We start from the raw sequence: 13,163 nt of genomic DNA on the forward strand, positions 1-13,163 counted from the left end.
TTCTCTCTTCTCCTAGCACTGCAAGCACATGGTGTGGGTACATATTTATGTGCATACCTCTGTAGTGCCTTGCAGTATGCTTCTAGGAGCATATTTGATTAATTTCTGCAAGAAATACGCTATTACTCTCTGGAAAACTGCAACATCTAGTAGCTAAAACATGTTTTAGATTTTGCCAGTTTATTTTTTTCTGTATAGTTTAAGGGACACTAAACCCAATTTTTTTCTTTCATGATTCAGATAGAGCATGACATTTTAAGCAACTTTCTAATTTACTCCTATTATCAATTTTTATTTGTTCTCTTGCTATCTTTATTTTAAAAGCAGTAAATCTTAGCAGACAGCACCATGGATAGCGCTTGCTTATTGGAGGCTTACATTTACCCACCAATAAGCAAGCATACCCCAAGTTCTCAACCAAAAATGGGCCGGCACCTATGCATCACATTCTTGCTTTTTAAATAAAGATGGGAAGAGAACAAAGAAAAATTGATAATAGGAGTAAATTAGAAAGTTGCTTAAAATCGCATGCTCTATCTGAATCATGAAAGAAAAAAAATTGGGTTTAGTGTCGCTTTAACAATCCATTTGTTAACAATTATAAAAATGTAACTGTAATTGTTTAAACATGACCTGTATATATCTTTGCAATAATAAGCTAAAATACTTTCTACTTATGTAACATTTTGCAGAAAAAAGCAAATTGATAATTCATTACCAGCCATGAGAAAGATAGAGAAAGGAATCTTTGGAGCCATAGAACATGCACCTCCCCATATCCATCCGTGCAAGTAAATATTACACATGCACGCGTGTACAAGCAGCCTTTCACATGCACGCTTACGTACACATACACCAGCAGGCAGACACCCTTACAGTAGCAGAAGAGGAAGTCAGTACGGCTCTTCCTCATTAGGCACAGGAAGTGTCCCTGCAGGGAGCACCCTGTCCGACTGTGCTTTGGGTCTACATCACTGCTTACAGCACTCTCTTCACTGGGCATATTAGTATTCTTTGCTGCCCAGCTTATTCTCTCCGCTTTGTACCACTCCTCTGCAGGGTCATCATTCTGCTTTTGTGTCCTGTATCAATACTTTTATTTTAAGGGTCACACCTTTAAGGAAACAATTGGAGATGGAACTTTGGAGACATTGTGCCCGCTGGTTAATCCAGTGCCGTGTGCTCCCACCCAATCATCGTGTAACCCTGGACACTGCACAGGTGTGTGATCTTGCTCAAGCGCTGAGAGACGGTGTACTGCTCTGCCAACTCCTCAACAACTTGATGCCCCATTCAGTCAACCTACGAGAAATTAATGTGCGGCCCCAAATGTCTCAGGTATGTAAAAAAGAACTCACAGGTTGTAGGGTTTAGCCAGTAGCTGTAGATAGTATCAACAAATCTTTAGTTATTTAAAATAATTTGCAATATATTTTCATTATTTATTTCCCCCCCTTTTCGTGTAATTTAGCTCAGAAAATTTAGCAATTTCTAATTCTCAGAACTCGAAATGCACCTGCTGATTTCTCAAGTTTAACCCTGCTACATATATGTCCCTAGCTGACTTTATCAGATAACAGCAGCAAAAGAATGCATTTTAAACTAACTACAGACTAAAGCCTAGACTGTTTTTTTCCAAATAAGGCAAATGGTAGGTGCAGTTTGGCTATTGAAAAACAATTGCAGTAAAAAATATTATTTTTATTTCAAAAACATCAGGACTTGGCTGATATGTTATTCTATAGCAGCATAACAGAAATATCTTGTAATTACATGCACTGTCCTTTTAATCCAACTGCATTGACACAATTAGAGTGTTAGCTATCTATATATGTTATAAATATCCATATGTTATAAAAGTGTCAGCAGCAGACTAATTTACACAGGCTTTATACACAAACTGCATCTGTTATAATGTGTGATACTGTAAATTTGGTACAGCCTTGAAAATAATCATATATACAAGTAGTGTCATAAAGCATAGCACACAGGGAGCCCTGCTGTGAATGATTATGTCTCCAGTATTGTACAGTATGCTGTAGAGATCTTGTATATTTGCTTGTCAGAGTTGTCATTTTGTCACATTATACCTTTTCTTCTTGCAGCAGAAGTGGGGGAGGGGCACATTTACTGTCAGCTGCAAAACGGGAAGTGCTATCAATTCTGCTCAGCTTTTTGTTGCAAGAAAATGAATGAGTTGTGTGTGTGTGCACTTGTTCTTGGCAGGAGTCCTATCCTATAATCCTTGTGCACAGAGAGGGATTGTCACCCTGTGTTAACAAGTGTAGGTATCCTGTGCTTCTGTGCCTGTGGGCTATAATTCTTTATAACAGAGTAGATTTATAGGGGCACTATGCTCTACAAGGTTAAGCATTCATATGAAAGAGCATTATTTAAACCTTTTTTTGGTCAGGATTTTTCTTTTTCTTCATGAAAAATGGTTATGTTAAAGTTGTTTTTTTTCCAGTTTGAAGCTATAAGTGCAATATACTGGTATTTGAAATAGAAGCTCATTGGGGCCCCCGATGATGGAAAGTGCTACGAGGTGGCGAAATAGTCTAAGGGATCCGCCGTTTACATGCCATTGGTTGGCGATGCTGGCTTAGGCAACATCCAGAATTGCCGAACATATTGGCTATGTATAGTAAAGGATCCCTAGAATAAAACTGCCGTCTGCCTAACTGGTAATCCTTATACCCCTAAACCGAAAGTACCCCACAATCGCAAACTAACACTACACTAATAAACATCTAAACCACCACATGCCCACCGTGAGTCTCTAACTATTAACCTCTAAACCATCACATACCTACCGCAAGTATCTATCTCTTAACCCCTATGCCCACCACATACCCACCGCTAGTATCTATCAACCCCTATGTCGCCACATACCCCAAGTATCTATCTATTAACCCCTTTGCCGCCAAATACCCACCCCAAGTATCTATTAACCACTATGTTGTCACATACCCACCTCAAGTAACTATTAACCCATATGCCGCCACATACCCACCACAATCAACTATTAATCCCTATGCCGCTAACTATAAACCCAAAACGCAAACTAACCTAGCACCTAACCCCTTTCTAAACTAAATCCCCTAAATTAGGATTACTATTTTTTTTAAATCTAAGTAAAAATAACTGCAAAAACCCAAACTAAATCTAGCCGTACTCTACCTAACACCTAACCCCCTCTAAACTAAACCACCCCTCTAAACTAACCTCCCTCTAAACTAAACCCTCCCTCTAAACTAACCCCCACTAATTTACAAAAAAATCTAAATTACAAAAAATAAAAAAAGCTGTTACAAAAAAAAAAACTCCATTATCCATAATAAAAAACCTAACACTAACACTAAACTACATGCCCCATAAAATAACCCCTCAAAATAAAAAAAAAACTGAACCCTAACACTAAAATAAATTACAATAGCCCTTAAAATGGCTTTTGTAGGGTATTGCCCTAAAGCACTGTTTAAACCTGTCCTCGGGCCTTCCTAACAGGCCACATTTTGAGGATATCTGAACTCAGGTGAAATAATCAGCTGGCTATTAATATAGTTATTTTAGCTGCCTGTTGGGGAGGCCTGAAAACAGGTTGGAAAACCAGTGCCCTAAAGTGTTCTTAGCTATTTTGCAAAAACAAAAAAAGTTACAAAACCTCCCCACCTACATTAAAAATAACAAACCCTATTCTTAAAAATAAAATAAAAAAACACCCCAAAAAAATAAAAATGGGAAAGGTGTGAGTGGAACAAACAAAATTCCCATAGGGGGCACTTCCTCACTAGTAAAACAACCAAACCTACGAACCCTAAGGAGGTAATAACATATATAAAACCTTATAAAAAGTAATGAACAAAAGCAATACACGTCAATCACTACCAAATGTGTAAACAAAACATAAAGTCCTTGGTATCCAATATGGAGGCAGCACTCTGTCAAAAGGATGACCAGTCCCTGGTAATAGATGATCTGAAGAAAAGAGAACACAGAGGCGCCAACATGGCCTAGTAATGTCAAAACTGGGAATATTCAATATGATAAAAGTAGGTACTCACAAAGGTAAAGCACCCAGTGGTGCTAACAAGGCAGACTGGAAATAAAACAGTGGTCCAGCTCACTGTGTGCCGACAAATCAAGCACCGGGTCAGAAGGTAGGCAGGCAAGTCGTCCGTTCCTGTAAGTGAGAGAGCAGAGCTACCATAGCCTAGCACAGTAGGAACAGGCAAGAATGATAGTTAATGGTCACACTTACAATGTGTAGCGCACCTCCGGGTGCAGTAAAAGCGATCTGGGACCTCCCAGCCGCCCAGTAGACTGCACTCTCTAACGAACAGGATCCACTCCCAACTCCACACTCCGCAGGATAAAAAGTATAGAGCAGCAGCAAGTGTATCATAAAAGCAATACTTTATTAAAAACAGAGCAACGCGTTTCTCAGCCTCTCAAGGGCTGTTTCTTCAGGCTATACAGTAAAATAATACATGATACACTTGCTATGTTTATATGGGTGTTTTTTATTTATAATAGGGTTGGTTATTTTTAATTTTATTTTATAGGCTAGGTCTTTTTACAGTTAGATTTTGTTATTTTGGGGGGTTACTTTCATGTAGGTGGGGGGTTTTGTAACTTTTTTGTAAAAGAGCTAAGATCACTTTAGGGCAATGCCCTACAAAAGTCCCTTTTAAGGGCTATTGTAATATATTTGTGGGGGGTTTATGGGGCATGTAGTTTAGTGTTAGGTATAATGATTTTTTTATTTTGGATACTCTAGTTTATTTTTTTGTAACTTAGCTTTTTTATTTTTTTTGTAACTTAGTGGAGTTAGTTTGTAGGGGGGTGTAGCATAGAGGAGGGCTAGTTTAGAGAGGGTGTAAGTGTAGTTCTGGTTTGCGTTGGAAGGTGACGGATTAGGCCTCAATTTCCTAACCACCCCCCATACCTGTATGGGGGTTGATTGGGTGATTATTGTTAGTTAGTATTTTGCAGGTTTTAATATCCTAACTACCCCGCATACCTGTATGTGGATTGATTAGGTGATTATTGATGGTTACCATTTATTGGGTCTTAATCAGCTAACCACCTTTCATACCTATATGGGGGTTGATTAGGGGATTAGGTTAGGGCAGCTTGTGGGTTATTATGCATTCTTATGTATGATGCATAGTCTTTTAACTATAGCATATACATTAAATGTTTTTATTTTTTCTTGTGTTTTTTATTTTAAATATAAATATATATTTTAAAAGTTATATTCATGTTACAATAGGCATTAGTGTTATAATTGTTTTGTTGCATAACAGGCATGCAGTTATGTGATACTATAATTATAATGTAACTGTCTTTTATAACATAAATATCTATTTTAAAAATATATTTTTATTTACAATAATAAATGCATCAAGCAAGAATACCTACATTTTAATTTATATATACACTACTTAAACTAATATGAATTATACAAGACCATGCATTTTATTTCAAAGATTGTAGATATAATGTAGTCAGGCCTTGCATTGATATTCATTATTTAAACAGTTATGCAGTTTTGTAGATCAATAATATTATACTGTCTTTAATTAGAAAAAATAAACACAACAAGTAACATTAATTACAAGTCTGGGTACATAGCCTTGGCATAATTTAAACCTAAACTGTTCACACACATATGACCCCATATAGCAATCTACAATATAGATAGTTACTGCATTTACAGTTTGGGAGTTTCAGGTCACACATAAGCAACAACTTTACATTATAGGCTACATAGCCTACAAAACTTATAATACTTAATATAAATTTTTGACAAATTGGAATCTCCCGACTCTCTTACACATAGCCATAAGGATGGCACAGTATAAGTTGGAATAGAAATTGTATATATTATGTGCTTGTGTCTTACCTCCCCTTGCGCCGCCGGCGCCCGAGGTGGCATGTGGGTGGGTCTAGTACATATTTAGTAAATATATCACCATTGTAGAATTATAGGGATTAACCACATATCTGAAGTTTAACTATACATAATTGAAGTTTAAACCAAACACTTAGTATCCATCCGAAAAAGCTTCATATGCATATGTTAGCAAAGGTGTGGTTGCACTTTAAGTAAAAATATTCAGTTCTGGTAATTTGCATCTCTTTTCTTACTATGGCTTAACCTGCTATGTCGATGTAACATTTTTCTTTATGATGCAAAATTCTCTTTCTCTTTTGTTGTTTTCTTGTTTTTTATGTTTATAGTAAACCACTAGCTTTAAATAATACTGTGAATGCAGGTCCAAAAGTGGCCAACTTCATACAGGGGATAAAAACAGGGACTGAATTTCTTTGAATAAACTTTAATCTATCGAATATGACGTAAATATTTGACAAAATTGTATTCCATATTTTCTATGTAACTTTCTTTTCTTTGCAATGTCCTCAATAAAAACATGAATTAAAAAAAAAAAAGCCATGTCTTGTTCAGAGGGGGGTTGCCTGGTATTTTAGTACTGGACTGAGGGATTTTCTAGTACTTTGGCTGGACTGTGCTTTTTAGGCAGCACCAGACTGAAAGGCATCTCGGATGGTTACTAGCCATAGGAAAAGCTATTACACTATTGTTTGTTCTATGGATTGAGCACTTCTCTCACTTTTTGTTGATGCAAATTATGACCTTTGTAAAAGGTACATTTAGGCAAAAAGAGGCTGCTCCTAGGGTGGTAACTATATAGAGAAGAGAAAGGGCGCCTCCTAGTGTAGCCAATAGATGGTAAAATGAAGTACAATTTTGATTAAATATACTCACATTGTGTGAAGGCAAAGGTAATGCGGCCTGAGAACTTTACAGTGTCCCAGCAAACTGTGCACAAATCAGGGCATCTCCTTCCAGAATCTAGACAGGATTCAGAGAACTAGAGAGGAGAAAAGAAGAAGGGTGAATCCTAGTGCAGATCAATGCGATATTCTTAACCCCGTATCAGCAACCCAAGGTATAAGGGTACTCACATTTGGCAGCGCACCCAGTGGTGCAATTCACACAAACTGGACTATTAAAGTTGCCCAGTGCACATATTCTATGGACTCCCAGGTGTGTAGACTCCGATGTCACTATGGCAGGTAATCGTATCAAAGACATTCAAAAAGTGCTTGGATATAAAAATACTTTTATATTATAAAAAAATGTACAGAACATACAATAAAATGGTTAAAACCAATAGTATTATTCGCTACGCGTTTCTTGGCGTCTACCGCATCGTTTCCTCAGGCTTGTAATACTGATAGCACTTAAGTCTCCTATAAACCCACCCACTACCAATCGTGAATCAGATACCTCCCTCTTACACAGGTGGCTAAATTGCAATCCCTATTCTAAACTTTAAAGGTTAATACAAATATTTGTGCGATCAATTGTTTTTATACACATTGTAACCTTAATGAGAAAACAAAAGAACACTATCTAATAGATGATGAGAATAATAAACCAGTGAACATATGCGTGAGAAAATAACCTATTGCCGAGAAACCAACTTCTAGTCATTGTAGCCTACATATCCGTTAAGCATTACTGCATAAAATACAAATAGCAGGGTGAACAGTATAAACATAATAATTGCTATAATATAATAAATCTAAACTAAAATAGTGGCCGGTACTCGGCATTTAAGGATAATAATGAGCTGCGCTGCTTCTATGGGAGTTGTGTGTGACGTATATTGGACCATCCCACTTTAGTGAGCAATGATCTCTAAGCCCAAAAGGAGGAGTGGTAACATAAACCAATTGTGTCTCACTGATGTCAGATACAAGTCTCAAAACCGTTAGTCTATGATGATAGTCTAGTGATGTGAACCAATAGTGTATCATTGGCGTAAGACCTACGTTACAGAGCAATGTCAAAACATAATATGTGCTTGTTGATGTATCTACCAAACCTCCCACAGACCATACAGACACCAGAATTATACACTATAATTATATACTATAAAGTGATTGTATATAAAAAATATAAACTATATGTTCATTATATAAACTTCTAAACAAAATACAATAGGCAAACCTACAATTCTGTCGCTAAACAATTATATCATAGATAATAAAGATGATAAAGGGAAGTGCGCAGGTGCATGTGATGAAATCGGATAATTGATAGTGTATTATACAAGTGAATATCATAAACATATTCTATCCTCAAATAATAAAAAGTACTTAAATCACTTATACACAATAAATTAAAACGTAAGGTGAAGTATACCCATATAAAGAAGTAAAGTAAAGTGTAAAATATGTGTGATGATACATATGTAGTGATAAATTAAAAAATAATATTTAGTGATAAACAGACCATATGTATACTATAACAAACTGTTGTTGCATACAAATGCTAATAATCTTAGGTGAATGTGATTTAATAGTTGGACAATAGTTTCTACAAAAAATGGATCCAACTCTGTTATTTACAGGGTTGAGTAATCTATCTTTGTGAATGCAGTTAATATGAGTGATGAAAAATTATGTGATATATATACTATGTGTAAACCCAACATGCTCGCGTTAAAAAAAAAATATTGATAAACTCTGATATGACAATATCCTATATATTGGTAATAAATAAGCTCAGTATACCTGGTGCATCAATTATTGATAGTCATAAATGTAAATGGGAAATTAAAAAATAATAAAAACAAATACCTCTAACTTATAGAATTATGTTAAAAGGCCCCAGTATCTATAACTTCATCGAGGCATCTGGGTATAAGGATCCAAATTTATAGATCCAATTTGTCTCACGCTGACGCCGACGAAGTCTAGACATCCTATTCTGTAAGTTATTAATAGGAATGATTTCTAATGGTGTAATTTTCATTACACATTTTGTAGTACCATGTGCTAGGGTATGATATCTGGAAGTATTGTATTTGTCTAGGCCTCTTTCTATACATCTAAGATGTTCAGACCATCTTTGTTGTACCTTCCTGCAGGTACGACCAATGTATTGTAGCCCACATATGCATTTTATACAATAAACTACATAGGATGAGTTGCAAGTATTTTTTTGTGTCAGTTGGAATGTTTCCCAGTACTAAATGATGTAATAGATATGGACCCATTTGTTATGTATTGGCACATATGGCATCGACTATGCTGACATCTATAAGTCCAAATTTTAAGTGTATTAAATATATTAAGTGGTGTCCCATAAGCTCGTTTTTTTGTCATTCAGACCACGTTTACACATTACGACCTTACTAGGGGACAATCTTTCTTTCAGAGTGGGTGCCCTCCTAAAGGTATAAGAAGGTTTCTTTTCCAAAAATGTTTAAATATTGGGTCTCTTAATAGTAAGTGCCAATGTTTCGAAATAATTTCCTTTATATCTCTATAGCTATTATTATATCTTTGAGATGAGGAAAGGAAAACACTGGGTCTCATGGTATATCCAATGGTTTATTGGGATGCAGGCTTCAATAAACACACAAGGTAAGCTCCTATCTGATGCGTTTCATCAGAGTTCTTATTTTTTGTGACAAAATAACATTATTTTGTGACAACGTTCCCTCAATAGAGAAGCTATGTTTGTCGCAAAAAATAAATCTCTGTGCAGTTCACAATATGAAACTACATTCATAACAAGATATAATAATAGCTATAGAGATATAAAGGAAATTATTTCGAAACATTGGCACTTACTATTAAGAGAACCAATATTTAAACAAATTCGGTTATATATCGGTTACAATGTGTATAAAAACAATTGAAACATTGTATGATCGCACAAATATTTGTACTGTATTACCCTTTAAAGTTTAGAATAGGGATTGCAATTTAGCCACCTGTGTAAGAGGGAGGTATCTGATTCACGATTGGTAGTGGGTGGGTAAATAGGAGACTCTAAGTGCTATCAGTATTACAAGCCTGAGGAAACGGCGCGGTAGACGCAGAGAAACGTGTAGCGAATAATACTATTGGTTTTAACCATTTTATTGTATGTTCTGTACATTTTTTTATAATATAAAAGTATTTTTATATCCAAGCACTTTTTGAATGTCTTTGATACGATTACCTGCCGTAGTAACATCAGAGTCTACACACCTGGGAGTCCATAGAATATGTGCACTAGGCCACTTTAATAGTCCAGTTTGTGTGAATTGCACCACTGGGTGCGCTGCCAAATGTGAGTAGCCTTATACCTTGGGTTGCTGATACAGGGTTAAGAATATCGCATTGATCTGCACTAGGAGTCGCCCTTCTTCTTTTCTCCTCTCTAGGGTGGTAACAAGCTGTAGAACAAGCTATTATGCTGTTGTTCATTTCCTGATTAGAGCACTTCTCTCTCTTTTTGAGTATTTAGTTACAGGGAAGTAAAAGCTTGCTGGTTTTCTCAATGTTATAGAAATATGGAAAGATTTCAAATTCATATGCTGGCTTTTTTTGTCCATTGTGTCACTGTCAACAGCCCCCCCCCCCCCCCCACACACACACACACTAATACTCCACTTCCTATATGATTATTATTATTATTATCAATCTTATTAATATTATTATTATAATTAATAATACTCATCACAATATGTAATGTATTTTACTATTACAATATTCAGTAATTTAATTATATTTTTCTACTGAATTCATACGTCCTTGAAATACCTTATAATTTCATACTATATTCCCCTGCTTTTTAAGTTCCCTTTTACTTTCCATTAATTGTAAACTTAAAGGGAAAGTCAAGTCCAATAAAAACTTTCATGTTTTAAATAGGGCATGCAATTTTAAACAACTTCCCAATTTACTTTTATCACCAACTTTGCTTTGTTCTCTTGGTATTCTTAGTTGAAAGCTAAAACTAGGAGGTTCATATGCTAATTTCTTAGACCTTGAAGACTGCCTCTAATCTGAATACATTTGGACCACTAGAGGGCATTAGTTCACGTTTCATATAGATAACATTGAGCTCATGCATGTAAAGTGACCTAGGAGTGAGCACTCATTGGCTAAACTGCATGTCTGTCAAAAGAACTGAAATAAGGGGGCAGTCAGCAGAAGCTTAGAAACAAGATAATCACAGAGGTAAAAAGTATATTATTATAACTGTGTTGGTTATGCAAAACTGCGGAATGGGTAATAAAGGGATTATCTTTCTTTTTAAACAACAAAAATTCTAGTGTTGACTGTCCCTTTAAAAAAAAAAAAAAACTGTTCTGTGCCCTTCAGATATTTGCACAGAGAATGAAGCTCTCACCATGTGTCAGCAGAAAAAATTGAAGATTTATATTGGAGACTCATCTAATTATTAAAATGTTCAGGATTAAGAGTTTGATAATAAGGTCATCAATGATACCTGCAATTTCATTACCAAATTACAAAAATAATGTATCTTTCTTTATAAGTAATTAGATTACATGTAAAATACAGTACAGTATTCTATCAAATCTAGTTAAAATGTACTGAAAACTTATAAAGTAATTACAGTCTATTAAATCAAATATTAAAGCAAAGGAACTATTTTTATTTGGTTTCCTTCCAAAGCAGCAGATTCATGTTTCTATACATTTTATTACTGTGGTAAAACTGCATAAAAAAGGCCAATAGACTGTTCAACCAATCAAAATATATCATTAAAAATGTACTGTAAATAAACTAGCTGTAGTGATAAAAGGAAATTAAAAGTTTGTTCGAGTGGTTTGGCCAGGAAATAATGTCTTCCCAAAATTATAATAATGAAGAATTTCACATGATTTCAACTCAAACAGCCATCATCATTGTATATAGTCAATAGCTAATGTCATATGTGCAACTAATGTTCCTCCTAAGCCACGTACTGTATTCTTATGTCCCAGCACAATATTTTACTAAACAACAAATGGTACTCTATATGGTACAATATTACATACCGTCTATCCCAGTAGGCAGACATTTTTTACCTTGTATTTTTAGCATATGGCTTGATCGTATTTAAAGGGACAGTCAAGTCCAAAAAAAGTTTTCATGATTCAAATAGGGCATGTAATTTTACACAAATTTCCAATTTATTTTTATCACCAATTTTGCTTTGTTCTCTTGGTATTCTTAATTGAAAGCTAATCATAGGAGGTTCATATGCTAATTTCTTAGACCTTGAAGACCGCCTCTAATCTGAAAGCATTTTGACAGTTTTTCACCACTAGAGGGCATTAGTTCATGTGTTTCACATAGATAATATTGAGCTCACACACGTGAATTTACTGAGGAGTGAGCACTGATTGGCTAAAGTGCAAGTCTATCAAATGAACTAAAAAAAGGGACAGTCTGCCGAGGCTTAGATACAAGGCAATTACAGAGGTAAAACGTGTATTATTATAACTGTGTTTGTTATGCAAAACTGGGGAATGGGTAATAAAGGGATTATCTATCTTTCTAAACAACAAAAATTCTGGTGTTGACTGTCCCTTTAAATGATTTGTTATATACTAAAATATTATTTATCGATCCTGTGTCAAATAAACTTAAATCATACTAACAACAACAATGGTTTCCTTGCAGAGTGATTTATACAACAGCAAGAGGACACTAAACATATTTTAAAATTACAAGACATTTCTGGTATCTTACTATGAAATAATATATCAGCCAAGTGTAAACATTTTAAAAACACAATAATACTGTGTTTGCTGCAATTGAATCTCAAGAGTCAGACCCAAACTGCACCCACTCTTTGTCTTATTTGGAGGCACCAACCTGGGCCTGTCACTAAAGTACAGTCGGATAGATTTAGAGTTTTGTCGGTAAAGACCCGCGTAGCTAACGCTCTTTTTTTTTTCCCCCCGCACCTTTTAAACAACGCTGGTATTGAGAGTTCTCTGAAGGGCTGCGTTAGGCTCCAAAAAGGGAGCGTAAAGGCATATTTACCGCCACTTCAACTCTCAATACCAGCGTTGCTTACAGTAGCGGCTAGCTGGAAAACGTGCTCGTGTACGATTCCCCCATAGGAAACAATGGGGCAGTTTGGGCTGAAAAAAAACCTAACACCTGCAAAAAAGCAGCGTTAAGCTCCTAACGCAGCCCCATTGTTTCCTATGGGGAAACACTTTCTAAGTCTGCACCTAACACCCTAACATGAACCCGAGTCTAAACACCCCTAACCTTACACTTATTAACCCCTAATCTGCTGCCCCCGCTATCGCTGACACCTGCATTACACA

The 13,163-nt window shown here is 35.7% G+C and overlaps 1 protein-coding gene across 1 annotated transcript in view; it reads left to right on the top strand.

Moving 5' to 3' along the window:
* Positions 1–892: 892 nt before the first annotated feature.
* The window catches only part of VAV1 (vav guanine nucleotide exchange factor 1), a 214,518-nt gene continuing 202,247 nt past the window's right edge, over positions 893–13,163 (top strand). Inside the window, exon 1 of the mRNA XM_053707291.1 lies at positions 893–1,338. Within this exon, the coding sequence (XP_053563266.1) occupies positions 1,135–1,338 (204 nt within the window). The 5' untranslated portion in view covers positions 893–1,134. The remainder of the gene's footprint in view (positions 1,339–13,163) is intronic.

The sequence above is a fragment of the Bombina bombina genome, chromosome 3 (genome assembly GCF_027579735.1).
Source record: "Bombina bombina isolate aBomBom1 chromosome 3, aBomBom1.pri, whole genome shotgun sequence".
NCBI classification, from domain to species: Eukaryota; Metazoa; Chordata; class Amphibia; order Anura; family Bombinatoridae; genus Bombina; species Bombina bombina.